Source organism: Homalodisca vitripennis, chromosome 4, assembly GCF_021130785.1.
Source record: "Homalodisca vitripennis isolate AUS2020 chromosome 4, UT_GWSS_2.1, whole genome shotgun sequence".
NCBI classification, from domain to species: domain Eukaryota; kingdom Metazoa; phylum Arthropoda; class Insecta; order Hemiptera; family Cicadellidae; genus Homalodisca; species Homalodisca vitripennis.
Genome location: NC_060210.1, coordinates 7,844,675 through 7,868,774, shown reverse-complemented (window position 1 = coordinate 7,868,774; position 24,100 = coordinate 7,844,675). Strand labels below are relative to the sequence as shown.

Below are 24,100 nucleotides of genomic sequence, written 5' to 3'. Positions count from 1 at the left end.
AAAAAAATAAACATCCTGATAACCAACACTAAGAAGTCCCTCAGGGGCGGTCTTACTTTCAAGGCCGTACGGGTAATGGCGACCCCGAGGTACCCTAGCTAATGCTCCAGATCCCTTCTCTTCTTGTTCTGGAGGCCTATGGCTGGCACACTTCTCTATGTGTCAGCCTATCTCTCTTCTTCACTCTCTTCTATCTGAGGTTAAAGTTCCTCAACTCTTCGATCTAGTTTCCTTTCATTTCTCCCTCTAGGGGCCAAGCCACGGTGGTGGAAACAGCGTAGGCCAGGGCTGAATGGCTGGTGGCCAAACCAGTCTATACTATGCGGACTCTGGACACCGGCGACCCTCCAGTTTAAAAGCAGCTTACCCAGGCATGCGGGGCTCTGTCTGGGCGGACCTTCCATTCCCTAGCTTCTCGTGGGAACAACATGGAAAGAAACAAACACAAAAAAACAAAACAAACCAACCCCTTGAAACAGCTCCTGAAGCTGTTTCTAACCTACCTCTCTGCTGAGGTAGCTCCTGAAGCTACCTCGCACATACCACCACCTGGCAAACACAACTCAAGAGGTTGTTATGCCAACATCCCTACCTTCTCCTCAACAAAGTGCCTTAGGAACACAGGAGGTTCCATTGCACACTGAAGCTCCCATACATGGCAAGGCTTTATCTGAGGAAGGCAGTACAAGCGCTGAGGAAGTAAAATCCCTTCAAGATATAGAAGATCAGCTCCTCAACAGCCCAAGCACTCCCATGTCTACAGGTACGCTGGATGATGCCACAGAGCAACTCGGCAACCTCAGAATGAAGAGGCCCAATCTCACCACTGCTCAAAGAAGAGAAGCACTAAAGGCTAAAACTTCTTGAAAAGGGTGAAGCTTTTGACCCTTCCAAGTGGAGGAGGGGGAAAAAGAAGAAGAAAAAGAATCCCCGAACGGCAGGAGGTCTCAACTCCGGGCCCAACTGCGGGTACCAAGGCGGGGGGTGGGGTCGGCCAAACGCCCCAGAGGCACCTTGGTCACCCCGCCCTCCGCTGAGGGACCCGCAAAGAAGGCTAGGAGGGAAACCCAAAAGCCCGAAGCCCACGATCCCGAGGCCTCTGGTAGCACACCCAAGGCTACCTACAGAGAGGTCGCAGCGATTAAAATGGCCATAGCCCTCGAAGGCTACCCGGAAGCGAAGCTTAGTGCAGAGCAAGGAGAAGCCATCGAGGACGCAATTATGGAAGAAATCCAACCCCCTGGAGGATGGTTCCGTTCCATCGTTTGCGGGCACCTACCTAGAGAAAGGTGTTTTAATTGCTTCCTGCATCAACGAACACACCAAACGTTGGCTGGAAGAAGTTATCCAAAGAATAAAACCTCTGGGAGATGATATCTCTCTGAGAGTGGGTCTGCGTAAGGACATCTTGAGGTCCACCAGGGTGTTTTTCAGAGCTCACCCGAAGCTTCTGAAGAAGACACCTGAAAAGGTACTTGAGATGTTCAATAAGCAGAACCCCAACCTGAATGTAAACGAGTGGAAAATCCTTCCATCCAAGCCAGACCCGAAAGGTTACGGATTCGTCTGCTTCCTGGACGAGGGTCTGCTACAAGGCTGTGAAGGCTTCCAAACTGTAGAGCCAACTTAGGGACTCTGGCAGGTCTCAATTGTCTCCTCGACAGTCAAGGACAATGCCACGAGTTCTACAAATCAACCTCCAGCACAGTAGGGCTGCCTCGGCAGCCTTCTGCCAGTTCTTCCTCCAGGAGGGATTTGATCTGGCACTGATTCAAGAACCATGGCTTCACCAAGGGAGAGTGGCGGGCCTAAATGAAACCAAAGGTAAGTTAATTTACTGTACCTCTCTAAGGAATGTCAGAACCTGCATCCTGTTGAGGAGAGGCTTGGATTTTCTAACCCTCAACGAATTCTGCTCCAGAGATCTCACTGTGGGCACACTGACCTGGAAGAATGGAGGTATAGTGCAGAGCACAATTGTAGGCTCCGTATACTTGCCATATGATGCCAGGGAACTCCCTCCATCAAGAGACCTAGAGCTCCTGGTGGAAGAAGCACAAGCCAGACGTCAACAACAACTTCTTCTAGGTTGTGACGCCAACGCCCATCACTCTGCTGGATGGGGCAGCAGCACCAACACTAACCCTAGAGGTGAGGCACTTTTACAATTTCTTCTAAGTAGGGACCTATTTATATGTAATAAAGGTAACCGCCCTACGTTCGCAACACGAATTAGACAAGGAAGTTATTGACATAACAATCTGCACACAAGGAATACTTGGAATGGTTGATAAGTGGCACGTAAGCGAAGAGGCCTCATTATCGGATCACAGGTATATCCTCTTTAACTTGCAAGATGAGGCTGCAGAGGTCCTCTATCGTAATCCCAGGAGGACTGACTGGTTGGGATATAAGTCTGACCTTCAGTCACAGTTGGGATCGGTAGGCGGAAGGGTGCGATGCTTCACAGACATAGATCAGATAGCTTCTGACCTGCAGAATGCTATAATCAATAGCTTCCATGACAATTGCCCATTGCGACGGGGGGGAAGAGTCGAACCAATAGTAAGTGGTGGACTGCAGACCTCGCTCGCAAAAGGGCTAATGTCAGGAAGCTGTACAATCAATGCAAAAGGAGCCGTATCTGGGAGTCCTATCATAGAGCTCTAAAGAATACAGCCTAGCAATTAAAAAAGCAAAACAAAGTTCCTGGAGGCAGTTTACACAGAAGGTAAATGAGTTAAGCGCGGCAGCTAGACTGCAGCGCTTGCTAGCCTCAAGTCCAACCGGTCACTTGGGATCTTTAAGGTCCCAGGGAGGTCAACACACTTCCGGGTCTAGTGATAGCCTCAAACTTCTCCTTGAGACTCACTTCCCTGATTGTATCTTTGAGAATGACGACACTGGAAACGTCTGGTAATCACGAGGCAGGCTCACGGCCAAGAGCTTGTCGTGGTAGCTGGGCCATTGCCAGAAGGATTGTCACTCTCTCTAAAGCCAAATGGGCAATTTCTAAATTTGCCCCTTTCAAATCTGCAGGAGGGGGATGGAATCTTTCCGGCCCTGCTTCAACAAGGGCCGGAGAATCTCCTTACCCTTCTATGTGAACTATTCAGGGCGAGCCTAGCCTATGGGTACATACCACAAGTCTGGCGTCTCAACAGGGTGGTCTTCATCCCTAAAAAAAGGGAGAGCGGACTACTCTGTCCCTAAATCTTTTTCGTCCCATCAGGTTTATCTTCGTTTCTACTGAAAACATTAGAAAGACTGGTGGAGAGGCACCTGAGAAAGGGAGTTCTCTCAGACACTCCCCTTCATCGCAACCAACATGCATACCAGCAAGGCAAATCCTGTGAATCAGCACTGCACCAATTAGTCAGTAGGATTGAGGATAGCCTGTCCGCCAAGGAATTGGCATTGTGCACCTTCATAGACATTGAAGGAGCTTTCGACAATGCCAAATTCACTGCAATGGTAAGTGGAGCACAGCGACGTGGCCTCGAGCCAGCTCTGTGCCGGTGGCTTAGGGCCATGCTGTGCTCCAGACGGATCAGGGCCGATCTCAATGAAGTATCGCTTGTGATCGCACCCACAAGGGGATGTCCTCAAGGAGGCATCCTGTCCACCTCTACTGTGGAATCTAGTAGTAGATGGTCTACTTGAGGACCTTACTAACAACGGAATCTATGTCCAAGGATATGCAGACGACATAGTCCTTATGGTACAGGGAAAATACACAAATGTTGTTGTTGATATCATGAATACCAACCTTCAACATGTACACAACTGGTGTCAGGGAGAGGGACTGAAAGTAAATCCCTCTAAGACAGTAGTTGTACCATTCACTAGAAAAAAGAACCTAGAGTCCTCTTTCTAGGCTGAACTGAAACTCGCATCCACTCAGCTGGAGTGGTCAAAGACAGTCAAATATTTAGGACTGACTCTAGACCATAAGCTTACGTGGAATGATCATCTTAATAATATCCTGCACAAAGCAAAGTGGGCGCTCATGACGTCCAGGAGACTTGCAGGAATCTCATGGGGCGTAAAAACCCAATATAGCACTATGGCTTTACAAAGCAGTTGTAAGGCCTCAAATCACTTATGGTTCATTAGTCTGGTGGACAAAGGTGAATCAGGTAACTGCCAAAGCCAAGCTTGAAAGCTTACAAAGGCTTTGCACAATTCTTTGTAACCGGAGCATTCAGGAGCAGTCCCTCAGCGACCCTCGAGGTGGCTTTAGGACTTCTACCTCTTGATGTTCATATAAAAGCTGAAGCGCGTAAGTCAGCTTATCGGCTGATGGTTGCTGGCTTGTGGAGGAAATGGCGCGTCTAACGCGAGCCATGGCGCCATCACTGAAGCTGTAAACCCAAGCGCTATTCTCGAAATGGTCTCCGACACAATGAGAACGGAGTTCGTATTCAATAAGCCATTCTCTGTTGACTTCTACTCCAGAGATGAGTGGAAATCGCAAGATAACATCCCAACAATAAGAAAGAGCTTTGTCTGGTACACGGATGGCTCGCTTATTAAGGGTAGAACTGGATATGGAGTGTTTAGTCAATCCCCTAGAACTGCCCTTAGCGGCAGTTTGGGTCGGAACTGCTCCATATTTCAAGCCGAAATCTATGGTTATCCTAGCCTGTGCCAACCTAGGCCTCACCAGAAGGTACCAGGAAATGAACATCTGTATAATGTCAGACAGTCAGGCAGCTCTTAAAGCTCTTGACTCCAACAGCATTTCATCCAAGCTTGTGTGGGAGTGCTTTAACACTCTCTGCAAAGCTTGGATCACGCAACTGTGTGCGTCTTGGTTGGGTACCGGGCCACACAGGCATAGGTGGCAACGAATGCGCCGACAGGCTTGCCAAAAGCGGAGCAAGCATGCCATACACCGGTCCAGAACCGAGTTGTGGTATAAGCAAGTCAGCCGCTTATCAAAGTATAAACAAATGGTCCAGGAAGACACACCGCTTGGCGGTGGCAGAGTCACCAAGGACAAGCACTCGGCAAAAGACTGCTTGCCGATTCTAGCTCCGGATTCACCAGATGGCTGATGGGGCTGGGGAGGGATCGGGTTAAGCAAGTGATTGCCTTGATCACTGGACACGGCCACTTCAGGAAACACCTAAACACTCTAGGTTTACGAAATGAGGACTCGGAGTGTAGACTTTGCAATAAGTCTGAAGAGACTGCAAAACACATAATACTGGACTGTGAGAGACTGGGAGCAAGGAGAAGGGCTCTTTTCGGTGATAAACAACCAGGCGACGAACCAGATGCTAGTATGGGGAAAAGCTTCTTAGCCTAATTAAGGGCACGAAGATAGGCTTACCCCTCTAACATCAAAGGGGCACACAATAAGCTCAGGTTGACGTGTGAGGATCTAGGAATCCACCCCAATATCCCAAAGGAAAAAAAAAAAAAAAAAAAAAAAAAAAAACACTAAGAAGAGAAGAAACACAAACAAAATACCACAGTTCAACACAAGACACACAATCAGCCTTCACATACCAACTGTAGTAACATAATTTTGTAGAGCATCTGTGATATTTCATTTGCATTCTTATATTTTTGGTGTGGAGTTCAGGCATTTTTTTTTTTTTACTGTATCTTTTTTGTTGCTGTTAACTTTAATATTGCCATTGCCATGTTTTTATTCGTAAACTTTCTTACAACCTTAACAGTTAAAATTGTGCAATGTTTTGGGTTTTCACACCCACAAATGTTTTTAAAACAAGATATAAGACAATAATAAAGTTAGGAGTTTTGGTTAGGTTGCAGTATGGGGATTAGCCTACCAGTGGGTAACCAAGTCCAGAGAACCACCTAACCTTAATGCAAGATAATTTTACATCACAGTCTTCCGATTTACACCATGTTTTAATACTACTTACACATTTAACTTCTGGAAATATTCCGGCCTCGCTGTTTTATATTAAATATACGAATTTCGATTTAACATCTGTTGACAGAAGATCGCACTCCACTGTGAGGCAGAAATAATTTAAGAAGTTAATTGTGCAAGTAATATTTTGACACGGTGTGAGCCGCCAGAAGACTGTTGTTAGTTATGACACTGGCCACGTAAGTCTAAGAACTAACGTAAGATCATTTCCTAGCAGGCTTACAAAAGAACTGAAAAAAAAAACATGAACACCGTAAGTATAGAATTGTGTGCTAATACATTGTGTATAAAATACTCAATAAAAGTTTAACAAACTGTTTGATTTTTACAATCTTTTACTGTTTGACAAAACTGGATACTTAAAACAGAATCTCCTTGAGATTGACAAAACGCCCACAGGTCATGGAATATTCTTTTTCGACTGTTATAATTTCTTGGTAGCACACATTATTTGACTTAAAAGAATATTAAAATACCTCACCTTGGCAACAATCCAGTAATGGGCCTGGAAGGGAGCAATGTAGGTAAAGACAATATAGATAACCTCGTGGAGACTCAATTTCCAACTGAACAATCTTCAAACTATCGCCATGAGAGAGAGAGGATAAGCCTCGTGAAGCCTGACAGTCAGTAACAAAGTCCAACAGGAAGTAGGAGTCAATTGTTGTTTGGCCAGCTGGAGCTGCAGCTGTTTAATAGCCAGCTGATATGGATTTTCCAGGTTGATCAGGCCTGTCTGCCAAAGTTAATAAAATCTAACTCTTACTCTCTGTTATAAAATTTAAGGTTCACAAAAAAAAAAATGTTACAAGATAAGCCTACTTTTCCTGTCCTATGAAACTTCCCATTTAAAAATCTGGCATTTTGTCCTCAACGAAGACAGGCACTTACTTAGATCTCTAATAATGGCGTCGTACGGTACGTAAGGCAGGACTTCAGCGACTTGTGAAGCCATTCTCTGCATCTCATAGTTGATCCTAGGAGCAGACTGAGAGCCGAGAGTTACAGAACTCCGACTTAACTCCAGCACGTAGCGCTTCTTGTACTCATGCTGCAACAGTAGACATATCAGTCTATTGTTTTATTATTCAACATTTATAGTTAACCAACTTTGGAAGGAAGATTATCAGTGATGAAGAATGTTACTGTGACTGTTAAAAGTAAGTAATGGAAACAAGAGGTTGTTTTGCATTCCCTGTGAAATCATTGGACTTTAATTATAATTATTATAAGTTTTAGAAAAGGCAGAAACTACATATTTACAAAGAAAATAAATTCTCGTATAACTCTTGTTAAAACTGTACATTCGATCTCTATGTCAGACGAAAACATTGTAACAATGACACAAGAGGTTTACAAACCTAAAAGGACGAAATAAATACTACATTCTCATAGATAGATAGTTGGAATCTATAAAATACAGTGATATGTTTAGATGATGATAATAACTTAGTACAAAATTAAGTAATATTAAAGTATAAATCATCAATGCTGGCACTATACACATATTCCGTACCATCAATACATTAAAAAATTATGCAACCATAGCGTTTCAAATACGTATTATGTACGTTTATCTCAAGATAACGCACCTTATCTTTAGCAGTGAATTTTGTGCTGACGAGACCAAGCTCTTTGGCAATTGACTGTGCGATTCTATCAGCCATGTCTTCGTCTGATTCTTCCTCTTGTCTCTTAACCACTGGCAAATATCTATAACATAATTATGTGATAAAATACACATATAACACCACAATAAAAGAAAGTAGAGGAAAGAATGGTGAGAAACTCCTTTTATTACCCCTAATGCTCACATTGTATTATATTTCTACAAGGGACATTTTCTAAGGAAAGGGCCTTGTTTCAGGTACTCTTATAGTCCACTCCTGAGTTACAAAGAATGTAAGTATTGCCTCCTGGCATCACTTCTAAAACCATGCACCAGTTAGAGCTCTGTATCCAACCTATGCAGTTTAATGCACGATTTTAAGATGTTGAAGTTATCAAATAATTCAATTCTTGAAAGATACGGTCAGTAATATAGATTTAAACTGCAAAAACTTATCAAATCATCATTCCTTAGGTGCCAATACATAAAACACCTTTTTGCTGTTTCTATAAACTTTGAGAATATCTTCCACTTTGATTGATTTAATCACAATTATTATAGAAAATTCAACTGTTGCCACACAAAAATGAAGTATCACAGTTTAGTCTCCTACACTAGCTGGGATGGTACTCGAAGAGAGAGTGAAGCTCTCAGTCTTCAATTGAGTATGCTGTTTTGTCAGTTTAAAATTTAGTATTGTCAACATCCTAAACATAAGCCCCAAATAATGTTATGGAAACAAATGCATGACAATGTTATGACACATTGATGTGTTTATAAGTTTTTATGGCAATTCGAACATTTACCCATATATTTAAAGAACATTCGGGCATTTCTGCTCTAGAAAACATTACAAATCAAAATTAGATTCTACCAGTACTTGTCTTTAAATTACAAATTTGTAGCCAATATTTCAAGTCAACACATGAGTATAGTGTTTTATAAAGAGATACACTATAGTATTATACAAACTAGCTGTAATAGAACAGGAATCTTAATACATTTCTCAGCAGAGACAAAAAGTAAACTTGCCTGATTCTGAATACGGTGACAGGAGAGAAGAGGAACCAGAAGAGATCAGTGGAGAAGGTGGCAGAGACAGTGGATGTGGTGATCTCTAGTGGCCGCCAGGGCTGTAGACATACGGGCTGAACAGTGGGAGCTACTGTGGCGCACCATGGGGAGAACCTGAGTAACATACACACTGTATACTTAGTCTCACTGCGTTAACAGTGTCGGGGAAAAGAGGAACATGAAGAGAGTAGTGGAGAATGTGGCAGAGACAAGGGATGTGGTGATCTCTAGTGGCCGCCAGGGCTGTAGACATACGGGCTGAACAGTGGGAGCTACTGTGGCGCACCATGGGGAGAACCTGAGTAACATACACACTGTATACTTAGTCTCACTGCGTTATCAGTGTCGGGAAAAAGAGGAACATGAAGAGATCAGTGAAGGAGGCAGAGACAGTGGATGTGGTGATCTCTAATGGCCGCCAGGGCTGTAGACATACGGGCTGAACAGTGGGAGCTACTGTGGCGCACCATGGGGAGAACCTGAGTAACATACACACTGTATACTTAGTCTCACTGCGTTAACAGTGTCGGGGAAAAGAGGAACATGAAGAGATCAGTGGAGAATGTGGCAGAGACAAGGGATGTTGTGATCTCTAGTGGCCGCCAGGGCTGTAGACATACGGGCTGAACAGTGGGAGCTACTGTGGCGCACCATGGGGAGAACCTGAGTAACATACACACTGTATACTTAGTCTCACTGCGTTAACAGTGTCGGGGAAAAGAGGAACATGAAGAGATCAGTGGAGAATGTGGCAGAGACAAGGGATGTGGTGATCTCTAGTGGCCGCCAGGGCTGTAGACATACGGGCTGAACAGTGGGAGCTACTGTGGCGCACCATGGGGAGAACCTGAGTAACATACACACTGTATACTTAGTCTCACTGCGTTATCAGTGTCGGGAAAAAGAGGAACATGAAGAGATCAGTGGAGAATGTGGCAGAGACAATGGATGTGGTGATCTCTAGTGGCCGCCAGGGCTGTAGACATACGGGCTGAACAGTGGGAGCTACTGTGGCGCACCATGGGGAGAACCTGAGTAACATACACACTGTATACTTAGTCTCACTGCGTTAACAGTGTCGGGGAAAAGAGGAACATGAAGAGATCAGTGAAGGAGGCAGAGACAGTGGATGTGGTGATCTCTAGTGGCCGCCAGGGCTGTAGACATACGGGCTGAACAGTGGGAGCTACTGTGGCGCACCATGGGGAGAACCTGAGTAACATACACACTGTATACTTAGTCTCACTGCGTTAACAGTGACGGGGAAAAGAGGAACATGAAGAGATCAGTGAAGGAGGCAGAGACAGTGGATGTGGTGATCTCTAGTGGCCGCCAGGGCTGTAGACATACGGGCTGAACAGTGGGAGCTACTGTGGCGCACCATGGGGAGAACCTGAGTAACATACACACTGTATACTTAGTCTCACTGCGTTATCAGTGTCGGGGAAAAGAGGAACATGAAGAGGTCAGTGGAGAAGGTGGCAGGGACAGTGGATGTGGTAATCTCTAGTGGCCGACAGGGCTGAACAGTAGAAGCTACTGTGGCGCACCATGGGGAGAACCTGAGTAACATACACACTGTATACTTAGTCTCACTGCGTTATCAGTGTCGGGGAAAAGAGGAACATGAAGAGGTCAGTGGAGAAGGTGGCAGGGACAGTGGATGTGGTAATCTCTAGTGGCCGACAGGGCTGAACAGTGGAAGCTACTGTGGCGCACCATGGGGAGAACCTGAGTAACATACACACTGTATACTTAGTCTCACTGCGTTATCAGTGTCGGGGAAAAGAGGAACTAGAAGAGGTCAGTGGAGAAGGTGGCAGGGACAGTGGATGTGGTAATCTCTAGTGCCCGCCAGGGCTGTAGGCACACAGGCCCCTTTCTCATAACATAAACATACTTGTTTTAGGGTAAAAATAATAATTAATTGACAATTAATTGAGAAATTTAAAAATGAGAAGGTTTTCTACATTTAATAATAAATGCAAATTAACTAGTAAATTTAATTAAAATCTAACCGTTAGTATGACACATCTTACCACAGTGTTAGCTGTATGATTACCCAAAATTAACATTCATACTTTGTAACTTTCAATGAGAAACCCAGTTTCAATTTTACCATGAATTATGTTAATTTCATCCTCAAAGAAAAAGAGTATAAAATACATTTTTGTAAAAATTCTTTAAATTTTTGGATAATCTGAACTAAAATGGCAATAGTTATAAAATTCTTTGAATATTGTATTCTAGACAAAGGACTAGAGACCGTTTAGATGTTAAAATTGTAATAATGCATTTGAAAAGACTGACATTCAACATCACACCACATCTAAATAAATAATTTTAAGTAACATTTTTAAATGTCATGAACACGCTCACCTTTTTATTAAGAAAGTTTTACTACAGACTGATTTAGTTACATTATTTTTGTAATCTGCCATACTGGATGTATTTACCTTTTCATATGTATATGCTTGTGTTTTAAACAATAAAATATTTAAAACGCTAATATATTTAGCAGGTATTCTGTTTTCTTTCAAAATTCGTTATGAAGGTGGGTTCTCTTTTGAGAACTTACTAAATCAGTATTAATAGTGTACCCTCCAAATGAAAAAAAAAATTTATTATTTTATGGACCCGTGACAGTATAAATTAAAGTACAACATTCAGCCACAAAGGTAGTAGTAAACAGATGTTAATTAATTCAATTATATGTTTACTTTAATTTTATTTCCTTAACCCTTTGAGTGCCAAGAAACGATGTGATCGGCCCACGGGTATTTCTGTAAAGTACCAAGAGCCAATCACATCGGCCCGCAGGTTTTTCCAAAATAAAAGGGTTGAATAGATCGGCTTTTAGAATATTTATTATTCTGTAACTAAATATTGAGATATGGCATTGTTCTTAGTCTCATTGTATAACCATGTAGCGTTGCAGAGGGCTACACAGTCAATCCGAAAGCGAATTTTCTTTTCTGTATTTAAATAGTAGACCTTAAACAATAAGAGAGATACAGTTATGGAACAGACTTTATTCAATTTATCATGTCAAAAAACCATTAGAAAAAACTGCATTCGTCTCCAAATCTTTCTTCCCAAACTCCCAGCAAATGATCTTTTAACCTCGGGTACTAAATTGTGGGTCAAAGCTTTTGTTGGCCATTAAGGTCTATTCACACACATCAGTTGAGTCACAGTTCCGTCACAGTTCAGTCTCAGTTCAGTCACAGTTCCGTCCGGGAATTCGTCAGTCAACTGTCCGTCAGTTGGCTTCAGTCAGTCGTCAGTCAATTTATTACAGTGATCTTACAGTCAAGCTTATTTTATCATGAGTGAATTAAATTGGATAATATATAATTACCTCAATGGCTGATTTTACTATAGTAGAGTTAGCTGAAATAGCGATAGCCTTAGATGACGAAGAGATTGAAAATAAGACAAAAGGATATGGGTTCATGATTTATGAAGAAGAGGGAAAGTCAGGGAGAGTTCATCACGTTATTTAAGGGACTAATGGACGATGAAACTAAGTTCTTTAAATATTTTAGGATGACCATTTGATGATCGTTATGATCGTAACAAACAGTCTTTAAAATATAAACTCAACACAGAAATACAACTTTTATATAAAAACCCCAATCCTAATAGCAAACACATCCGTTATGCGACCGTCAGGTGTCCGAACAATCCAAAAATATCGGTGGGAAGAAATCTGAAAATGACTGACGGACGCCGGCAGAGCGACTGACGGACCTGCGCCGGATGAGTGTAGATAGCGCAACAGGAAATCCATTATAGAATACATTTTTTGACTGTGACGTGACTGATGTGACTGACCTGTGACGCGCCGGAACTGATGTGTGTGAATAGACCTTTACTCAGTAAACTAAAGCATTTCCGGACCTATGTTTATATGAACTTTTTCATTAATTTTTATAGTACAATAAGCTCAGAAAGTGTTGGTAACACTACCCGAATCACCCTGTATATCTTAATTAATAAGCATTTTCAATAGTGTTAATCTTTGAATCTAAATCATTATAATGAATTAGTAAAACAGAATGATAATTAGAGAGAGAAAGTCAATTAGAGATAAGATAAAACAGAACAAGATTGTGCAGATAAAAACAATTATACCTATGACGAAAAGTAAACCACATTGCTGAGTTTGAGACAGTCATAATAGAACTAATCACAATACTTTTCATACTCAATGAGGCAATATTGTGCAATAAAAAAGGTATATATTTCTTTCCGAAAAATAATAAAACATTTAACAAATAATAAATAATAATTTGAATCCATCAATGCATTATCTGCCACACTAGGAATATAATTATTTGCTGCATTGTTTGTTTATTTTGGTCCATCAAGACATCAATTTTCAAAGATGTACGAGTATCTAAAAATGTTTGTCTTATAACATTTATGTCCTGAAAATAGTATAAAATTAGGGGTCAAATGTATACTTTTTATTTTTTTGTTTATATATTCAAAGTTAGGTATAAAACGAAATTTGAATAAAAATATTTAAGAATAGAATAGTTTTTTAAGCATTAACAAACATGTAGAAAGCAAAAAATCAACAAAACATGTTTCTTTGTTTGTATAAAAATATATGTATAATATGTCATATTGTGAGCGTTGGTTGCAGTTAAAATAGTGTGTAGAAAAATACATAAACAGATTTTTTTCATTATTCCACAAATAAAGTTTTTAAAAAATCATAGAACACTGTACTTATACAGTAAGTTTGCATGCCACTTCTAGGGTTAACAGATTTGCTAATGTATTACTCACAAAAATTAAAGCCACTGTACATTAACACGCTACTATTCAACTCTTACTCAAAATCCGACATGGTGTATCGAATTGCATGATCAAACTTTGCACACCTGAGCAACCCAACTCTTCCGTTGGTAGGTGTCTCCTCGGGCTGCAATAGCAGTGGGGCGATACAGCTGCTGAGGTGATTCCGCAGATTGGTACTAAAGGTGTGCTTGTCTTGTGAGCCCTCAAATACTTTCAGGCAGAGTGGCCACACATCCCACGCACTTGGCTGTTTGTGGACAGAACAAACACCAAGTTAACAGTTTTACAAAAGTTAATGTAATCTTATGAAATCAGTTTATATAATTTTTTATACAAAGAAATACATTTATTTTGTTTTTTGTAGTAGATTAAATGAAATTTTAATTTACTACAAATTAAATAAACCTCAAGCTTACGGTCACCGATGTAGGTGCGATTGACGTCTGTGCACATCCTGTAACGGAACTCGGAACCATTCCGGTTACATTTAGACCTCTAGTAGTAGATATAACCTCTTCAGGTTTCATTTTGAACAAAGATCGTATCGCCTAAATGATCAAGAATGAAGCGATCGAGTATCAGTTTCATATCAATCAATCAATAACATCTGAATATTTTTATTAAAACCAAGTAATACATGAAAATAAAATTTGCTAACTTTCTTTTGAACTAAATAACGTCTCAACGCGAGTTCAAACTCACAGTTTGATACTAACAGCATTAGGACAATACAGTTACCCATCAACAACGTATTGACGGTGTCCACCAATCAATCCAAAAGTTGCATAGTCAAAATCGAGTAAGTCTCTTTCATTGACTATCTGTTACTACAACATAAAATCTCAGATTTTTAGTCTCTATGTTTGGGTGCCATTTTCTTCAACCAAAATGTGTAACAAATCATTCATTATTATTTTTATTTTGCAAATATTTGTACAAAAGTGCAGTTTCAAATTTTTTAATTTATTGTGACATTAGCAAAAAAAAAAAAAAGAAATTTTACGCAAGGGAACCATTTTTATTCAAATCTACAGCTGGTTGTGATAACTAAGTAAAAACTAGAAACGTGTAGATAAACTAAAATTGTTGTAAATTGATGTTTTGAAAAAAGCAACAAGTTTTTAAACTGTCCTTAGTGGCAGTTGCCTTGAATATAAATTTTAAACATCTTTTCATAATTATATGTCTGCATTAGAGAATCAAAGAGTGCTTTTACTAATTACAATCATATTTATAAAATGTTCTATTAGTAGTACACACTGGCAATTTTTAGTGGAGAATTGAATGTCCCATCACAGTACTTTGGCTCTTCTAGGGTTTAGCTCACATAATGTTTTACAAAAAGATTTAATCATTACATCTACAAAAAATAGTACCTATCCCCAGGATGGAATCAGGAAGGTTCACTTCTGGCTGGTCTATAACCTCCAGTTCTACCTATACTGGGTACATAAAAAACCGATGTGTAACTTAAATCTGGACAACTCTACGGATATCCAAAGGTCGCAAATGTCAAGATATTGGTGTGCAAGGAAAGATCGACAGGTCTAGTCTACTGTGGGGAATGACCGATGAGGTTGGTTCGGCTCTGTAAGTGTTAAAGCCTACAAATAAGAGCGTGCCACTCCTGCCTTTTTTACTGGAGAGGATAGTACATAACTGCCCACCTCTTCCTCCAAGGAGATACGACTGAGATTAATCCACAAAATCCTTCCTCGTGGATCAAGACAGGAGGCAGCTCCTACCCTCAACCTCCTATCCCTTCAGAATATCCTGTCATTCCCAGAAGCAGGGCAAAGATTGTTTTCGGACTAATTTAGCAATTTCTCGGTTGTCTTAAGACAAAAAAAAAAAAAAACAAAAAAACAAAAAAAAAACAAACAAAATAAATCCCTCCCAGATATTTTAAATACTCTTAAAAAGGAAACCAAAATTTCAAGTGTACTTTATGGAATGTTTGTCAAAAGCCTCCAACTGTTTAAGTCTACTTTTATAGAGTTGTACTCAGATTACTAATTACTACAGCCAGATTTTAAATTGGACTTACGGAGAAGCAGCCGGTGACCAAGTGGACTGGGATGTGGTCCAGGACTGTCACATTGTTGGCAACCAGCACCTTCACGGACTTGTCCCGCTGGGATGGGTTCTCTTCTATCACGAATATGCCCAACACCAGCCCGATCAACCGCAACACCAATCTGGAATAAATTAACACTTTCAACACTTTGGTGGCTAGTCATTTTGGCTGTTCTAAACTCTCATTGATCTCATAATATAACCGGCTTACATTACCGGCAGCTGATCATCTTAAATGTTTTACAAGTTCAAAACTACTTTTTATTATTATTAGCTGCTATTATTATTTATGTTATAATATGACATTAACAATTTTCTTTAACCTTTTTATCACCACAGTCCAATATATTTGATCATGCTAGACTACTGCAGCGTATTAGACAACAATCAAAGTACCAACATTTTTGGTTTATTTGGAATTTCTACAATTCCAATGCTTTAAAATTACATGAAACTACTCTTTATTGAGGAATCTACATGGGGGAAAATAATACTTTTGTAGTCGTTGCATTGAATGTTTTTTTGTAGTACTTTTGTTGCCTTTGTATTTCATACATATCATTAATGGCACACAACCTGTACATTTAAGTTCTAACAGCAAGCTCAAAATCCCATCCATATTTTAAGATAAAACCTTTTAATGAACTTTTAAGATCTCATTTTCACTTTATTCGGCATGAAGTACTTTAAAATTATAGCTGTAAAAAGTATTTTTGGTGAAATAAATCGTACACAATACAAACAGGAACTTATCTAAAAAAAGTTTTAAATTTTTTATGTCAGGCAATAACAGAAGAAATAAACGGACACTTGTTTTCACTTCATTCTGTAGTCCACAGTGAAATGAACTAAAGGAACATTGTTACCTATGTATATGTATAGGCATTACTTACCCTCTAATAAATAAACGGACACTTGTTTTCACTTCATTCTGTAGTCCACAGTGAAATGAACTAAAGGAACATTGTTACCTATGTATATGTATAGGCATTACTTACCCTCTAATAAATAAACGGACACTTGTTTTCACTTCATTCTGTAGTCCACAGTGAAATGAACTAAAGGAACATTGTTACCTATGTATATGTATAGGCATTACTTACCCTCTAATAAATAAACGGACACTTGTTTTCACTTCATTCTGTAGTCCACAGTGAAATGAACTAAAGGAACATTGTTACCTATGTATATGTATAGGCATTACTTACCCTCTAATAAATGACAGTTCCGGTATAAGCAGTAAGAGCGCCAACAAGTACGCCTGCAGGGAGATAAATACTCGCAATAGAGCCAGGACCAAGCCAATAGGTGAGTAGAAAACAACTCCCAGCAAATGCCAGCCGCTGACAAATCTGTAATTTATCAATTAACATTAAATATTTAATCCTAGACTTAAATTATAACAACCAATTAAGTTAAAATTAGTAAGATAAAGCATTTTGGAGTAATACCAGTTAATTCTTTCTGGCATCAGTATGGAATAACACAGATTATATTTTTCATAGCTTCTCACAACAGTTAATTTTGAAACAGACCTGAGTGATTTAAAAATAGTTTTATACTCATTTTTAGATTATTAAACACCAAGTAAATATTTTATGTTAATTACAACACTCAACTGAATGGCTAGAACATACTTTTAACAAAATTATAAAGTTACATTCATTTCTTTACGTTTTATTCAGCTGTCATCATTGGAGTGCTCAATTCTGTCCGAATCAGACCCTACTGAAATCATTATCAGGTTGAATTAAAAATTAGGTTATTGCCAGATTAGAACTGATGGATCAGATCTAATTTAAATCCTGATCCATCCTGTCAGATTCAGATGTTATGGAAACAAGATATAAGTTAGTGATAAGTCTTCCACTGGTTCTATGTAACCAGTGGATTCCGGTAAAAATATAATAAACCAAAATAAAATTATACTTTCGGTGTATTCAAAACTGGACATCACTTAGTTGTACTGTTTGTAAAAATCTCTAGTACTTTTTAGGGTTTAAAGTTCCTTGACCTTATTTTAGGAAAGTTAAATATCCATTTGGGTTTTGCATGTGATAAAATCAAATATTTTTATTTATTAATTTCTAAGAAAGAATATTAAAACTGTCTCAAGATTTCAGTTGACCTATTAAGTCTTTATAATTAATATCAAATAATAATGTGATGCTTTCAACACTTGTGCAACTGTTAGTACTGACTATGGTAATTCGGTAATTCTAAGCAATATATGGGTCAACCTCGATTTTTCTCATATTACAATATAATGTTCCAATAGTCAATTAGAAAAGGAAATGACTAGAATTTCTTGCCGGAAAGCAGTTATAGGGAGCAGACAACCGCCAGACGGTCATATATTGCTTAGAATTACCTATTAGTGATCAGGGGCACTGACGTGATCTGGGCTTTAAATTTGGAACTACTCGAGTTAATTTTTTTTTATAAAAGAGCAAGCAGCGCGAAGCGCTGCGCAGCGGCAAGCATCGTGCGTGATCTTCGTATATACTGAATTGATTCAGGCCAAAGGAATGACACAGATTCCTTTACCAGATTTTTACGGAGATTTTGTATTGGGCGGATTATATTGGTTTACTTTGCTTTCCAGCATGTAATTATGTGTTTAAAATTGTTTTACATACATTACCTACATTATATTGTAATATGTAATAACAATTTATCAGAAATTTTTAATAAAAAAAAGGATCACGCACGATGCCTGCCCGCTGCGCAGAGCTTCGCGCTGCTTGCTCTTTTAGAAAAAAAATTAACTCGAGTAGTTTCAAATTTGAAGCCCAGATCACGTCAGTGCCCCTGATCACTAATAAGTAACTCTAAGCAATATATGACCGTCTGGCGGTTGTCTGCTCCCTATAACTGCTTTCCGGCAAGAAATTCTAGTCATTTCCTTTTCTAATTGACTATTGGAACATTATATTGTAATATGAGAAAAATCGAGGTTGACCCATATATTGCTTAGAATTACCGGTAATTCTGAGCAATTACTTGGTCAACCACAAACTTTTTCATATTTTACTACGGTCATAAGGATGTTCTCATAAAGCAAGAAATATATAATTCAAGCCCGCAAGGCCGTCCTACAGGTAGCCGAGCGATAAGAAGGTTCAAAGTCCATGCGATAACAGTGGCTTGCGGGGGACGCGCGGAAGGCCAGTTGTGACAGTACCGTTATGGCTAGTGGTTCCTCCGATAATCCTTTTTTATGTGACAGGTGTAAGAACACGTTACTTAGCTTCACGGTTTCAAGTGAAGATCAGGAAAAGTTAAAACGTTTTTTTGAAGTGAAAACTTCTTTAGGCGCGTTGAGCGTTTTGGTAGAGAGTAAAATCCTCGGTTCGCGTCACCGACATGCTAATGATACTAACCTGCATGAAAAAGTCAGTCTCGCTGTGTTTTTTAACCGTAGACTTGGCCGCGGACTACTAACCTGCATGAAAAAGTCAGTCTCGCTGTGTTAAAACTGTCCCGGCGGAGTATGAAAACAGACTGCGAAAATCAGTGACCTTTACGGCTTCCTCTCGCGATTTAAAAGTGAAGCCAATGTCGTACAATTCTGTAAGATGCGTCAAATTAAAGCTCTTAATATTGGAAATCTATTGGTTACATTTTTAAATATTAAAAAAATTTCGAAATAATTTTGATTATTGTTTACATTTTACATAGCGTTTACAATGACAAGAAAAAAGTAGTAAGCGAGGATTTTTTTTATTTTTTGGTCAGACAAAATTTGTCAGCGAGAAAGTTGTGTGAAAATAGATGAATATTTTTTTTGTAATTTATCATTTTTTTATTGGAAGTTTAGTTTAGCCTGTAGTAGCGTATGAAGTGATGAGTGAACGTTTCTGCCGGAACTGTAGTTGGCGCATTGGCTCACTGATACCGTATTAACTCAATAAATTAGTTTATTGTGCAATAAAAATACCTTTACGAAAGAACCAAGTTAATTTAACTAATTTATTAGTTTTAAAAATATTGTGGGTTTAATTGTTATTGCAATTATATACTTTATCCGTAGCAATAACTGTATTATTTACAACGGTGTTCAACTCACTGTTGTTCACTCGGTGTTTACTCACTTGTATTCTATGTTTAACTAACTATTAATTAATATTGAGCAATTACAACATATTTTTATACAGATAAATGAATAATGAAAACAACGAATATATTTTTAAACATTTTTAATATTTGTACGAATATTTGTATTTAAAATTTAGCATTATTCATTTTAATTATGTTTTTAATATTTAACCTCTTCATCATGAAATGAGTATTATTACGGTATAAGATTTATCTTACTAGCGTGGTAAAATAAATTTCTAGTTATTTGATAATATTTTTTCGTGGATTTTAAAATTGGAAAATTAAAAACGCGTCACATTTACAATTACAGATGTACTGCTACTATAACGTATTGTTAATTACTCTCAACTTAATAGTTCCGTTTTCACTTCTATCGGCAGTCCCACGACTGCTACTGTTTTTTTTTTTTTTTACGAACACGGCGTTTTGCAACGCACCAAAGTTTGCCCTGTAGAATTTGATATTTTACTGATAGGTACTATCTCGAATGGATGTTTTTCTTTCGTTGACATCAGCGCGGGCTTCAGCAGCACCTTCGGCCAGAGGCACTTGTTTCAACTCGATAACAACTTATTAATTTGTAGCTCGAAATTTAAGAAAAACATTGTTCATTTGGATCAAAATTCTGCTCATTTCAGTATTATTTTTCATTTATGTTAACTTTCCGGGGCTTAAATTATGTTTTTTAAATTTCACATACATCTCTAGATTATCGTAGTAAAATATGAAAAAGATTGGGGTTGACCAAGTAATTGCTCAGAATTACCCTGACTATCCTTGTTGCAACAACACTGTTAAAAAGTTGGAAAGATATGCCATCTAATCTCATGGATGGAATGCAGGAACAGGCTTCAAGCATTGGAATCACACATTACTCTAGAACTTGATTTAGTTTTCAATTGGTAGCAAGCCTTATAACACAAAATCTGCTACTATGTGTCTGTGGTCTAAAGTTTTCAGGGACCATGTGAAATTTTTCATTTTCTAACTGGGTGTGTTGCTGCCCGTATGGCTTTGTCAGAGCTGTGACTGAGCTCTATAAACTCACCTCTTATGCTTTTAGATTCAACATCTTATACTCAATTCTACACTTTTTTCTGTACTCTTGCTATCATTAACCCTGCAGACACACGACACGCAGCAGCTGGAGTTATTTGCAAATTTAGCTTATCCACACCGGTAACGAGTTGTTTCCTAGCTAGTAGTAATGGGTGGAGGCATTCGAGATCAAATCCTCTAGAATGAGATAGGCCTACATGAGTTACATGTCTTGACAATTGGTTCTCTTGTTTTCTGCCTAACTCTGTCTCTATTTGTTATTAGGCAATATAAATAGGCCACCCTGCACTTCTGGCGAAAAACATTCTTTGAGATGGTACCTAAATCCAAAGTCAGATCTTGTAGGCCCTCATTAAATTTTTATCTTTATAATACGTATGTATGTATTTACCCACTTGTATAGCCTGTAACAAATAGTGAGTACTTCGGGCTGCAGTATAATAAGAGGCCACCACCACGATAGAATCATATTTATGATTATCTAGGTAACGTGTAAAAGTAGATAATCCTAAACTATAGAAACAGAAATGTTGACACGAATAATGTTATATGAAAACTATCTATGATGTGTATCTATACAATGTAACAAACAAAACAGTTTAATATTTAGTTACTTTTTACTGTTTTTAAGGATATGCTATGATTTTATTGTGGTGGTGGCCCTTTTATTAGCCTTATCCAGATCGGGGACCAAAATAAACTTCATTATGTTACTTTCCTTGTTTTATAATGAATCGTTAAATAACCAATGAGCCACAATCCATATTATTCGAATCACCTGTCACTTATAATTATTAAGAATAATAATAGTTCTTTTAGTATTTTCATTGTTTATCGTCCGCTTGATTTATTTAAAATTTCAGCATGAATAGTTATCTTCGTTCTGAGATTTACCTCAACCTGAAGAGGGACTTTTTTTTTACAGAATACGTGTGGCAATCGAGAGTAACGGCGACTGGTGGCGATACATTCAACTCAATTCTCACCAACATCACTTCCTTTTGGGAGGCAGAATACTATAACCATTCATTGTAATTTCAAAATAGGTTAAATAAAGTCTGTTCTTTTTAACCCTTTGAGTGCCGCAGCATCTACATAGTAGATGTTGTTAAATGTGCATAAATTTCCGGCATCTACCCAGTAGACGATTTGTATTTAATTAATATCACATATAATTTATTTTTGTTTTGACAAATAACTTATTTCACGGCAATCTACAGGTTTCGAACAATCGATTGTGATTGATTTTTATTGTTCACCGCCCCCTTGTAGTTATTTGCCATCAGAAAAAAAACAGATGACGCAATAGTTGGTCAGCTGCTACTTGTTGCCATTAACTACACAGTTTCGTTTGTTGTGTGTTTACATTGTGCTAGTTTCGTGTGTTTATGCTGAAAACTGTTGTTATTACTATTCTGCAATAATTGTGTTCAGTAAAACTTACAATGCATTTATAAACGTCTTTTTTCGTGTTTAGTGACGTATATTTTATTGTTGGATTGGTGATGAAGTAAAACGCAAGTTCCAATCAAACTATTGATTTTAGGTGAAGTAAGGTTATATTGTAGGCCTGTGTATATTTTTATATACTTTTTATATAATTAGTATTTTACAGTCGTCTTACTTCGTTGAGTGAAATAGGATAGTTATAATATTGTTTCTAAACTTTTGACAAACTTGAACAAAAATTGCTTTTTGTTGTATTTTGTATATAAGATATTGCAGTATCTGGTTAAATATTACTGTAACACACCATATTATGCATGATTTTTGTTCAGTTTTTCATGCTCTTTCATATGGTATAGCTAAAAAAAATTAAAAAAATATTGTATAAATAAAATTTTAGTTCAAACTTGAAATTTATTTTTTTCATTTTTTAGTTTTTTGTTATAACCTATATTCTTTTTGTGTAAATAAAAATAAAATTATAATATTATATGGAAAAAATACCTTGTTTTATAACACACTAACTAAAAAAAAATTATTCAAATCGGTTGAATAGTTTTTTTTTAATATAGTTTTTTCCACACACGCTTGCAAAACAGAAGGAAATGCTCCGGCAATTTATGCGTATGACTTGGGAAAATATGCCGTGGCACTCAAAGGGTTAATACTGTAATTTATTTTGGGCCTCGATAAGGAAAACTCACCAAAAATAGTGACCTCCGGATAATACCAAAGTACAACCTGAGCTGATGGCATGTATTATGATTTAACTTAATTACTCAAACTGATTGATTAATCATTACCAGTAGATTATGAAGGAAAAATCCTGTTTTATTCCACTGTCAAAAACAAACTTCAAACAGTACATGATATTGATGGTTGTAATTAAGAAATATTGTTTGTTAATATCAATATAAAAATCGAGTCTGCTTATTGTACAATTTATCAATATCAACCTCTGATGTATTAAAGGCAAGATAATTTCATTTTCTATCAGGCATTCACTAAGCCTGACTAAGGTTAAAAAATGCTTACAAAACATGATGAGTAACAGACCTTAAGATTATGTAAAACACAAGCCTGGTAATAAAGAAACCCCCAAAAAGTAATGAATAGCTAAATCAGCCTAATCCAAGAAAAGAATTGGGCTTGAGAGATCTATTACATAAGAGGGTATATTAAAAAGCATAATTCAATATTTTCTCAAAATACCAATCTGGATAAATGTGGCTAAATTCAAATTGAAATACAGACACTAGTTAAAAACTTTCAATTTTAAATGAACAAGTATAATGTACATGCCTCACCTTGTTTTGAAAAACAAATCCTTTATTTCAGGACTGGTCATTATTTTAATGTTACAAGAGAATTTTACAAAAAACTATCGAGTAATTAACTAAACAAAATACACTATTTCTGTAATGCAGGCTGAAACTTATTTTACACCAACATTTGTTTTTCAATGCAAAAATTATGAAAAACAGAACTGCTCGTAAAGATTTGACATTTCACTCAACCAACAGACTGACGACGATACATGAACAGCTGCCTGCTGAATTAGTAGCAGAACCGATGCCAAATCTGTGAAATACTACATTCAATAGTTATTTCTTGATCTTATTTTTCCTAAATATGAAACTAGCACCTTCAGTTTATGGTGTTCATACAAGCTTGTAAAGTCAAAGAAAATAGTGTTGTATCGGATAAAAAATAATCAATCACTGGACAGAGTCTTCATGAATAAGGTTATCCGTGTTACAAAATTATGTTTTTCTATGAGAGTGAAAAATGAATTTCGAAATGTTTACGTGAGAAGCACACGCAGTAATTACCTTTCGTTTTTGTTTTAACTTCACATAAGAGTATTTGTAAGATTTTATTCATTTTGAAAATTTTATAAGGAATGTGATATTTAGAAATTCAGCCTTTCTAACCAAAATCCTCTTTAATTCATATTAAACTGTTCGGCAATTTTCTTTAACGGAAAACACTTTAGGTTAGGTGAAACTAAT

General features: G+C 38.0%; 1 protein-coding gene across 1 annotated transcript in view; it reads right to left on the bottom strand.

The window, feature by feature from the left end:
* The window catches only part of LOC124358867 (lipid droplet-regulating VLDL assembly factor AUP1-like), a 30,133-nt gene extending 6,513 nt beyond the window's left edge, over nt 1–23,620 (bottom strand). The window contains exons 1-10 of the mRNA XM_046811101.1: nt 23,396–23,620; nt 16,691–16,834; nt 15,454–15,604; nt 13,490–13,653; nt 9,838–9,987; nt 9,476–9,625; nt 8,927–9,073; nt 8,553–8,741; nt 7,504–7,624; nt 6,803–6,962 (exon numbers count right to left, since the gene is read on the bottom strand). Of these exons, the coding sequence (XP_046667057.1) occupies nt 6,803–6,962; nt 7,504–7,624; nt 8,553–8,741; nt 8,927–9,073; nt 9,476–9,625; nt 9,838–9,987; nt 13,490–13,653; nt 15,454–15,604; nt 16,691–16,834; nt 23,396–23,436 (1,417 nt within the window). The 5' untranslated portion in view covers nt 23,437–23,620. The remainder of the gene's footprint in view (nt 1–6,802; nt 6,963–7,503; nt 7,625–8,552; nt 8,742–8,926; nt 9,074–9,475; nt 9,626–9,837; nt 9,988–13,489; nt 13,654–15,453; nt 15,605–16,690; nt 16,835–23,395) is intronic.
* Between the last annotated feature and the right edge of the window lie 480 nt (nt 23,621–24,100).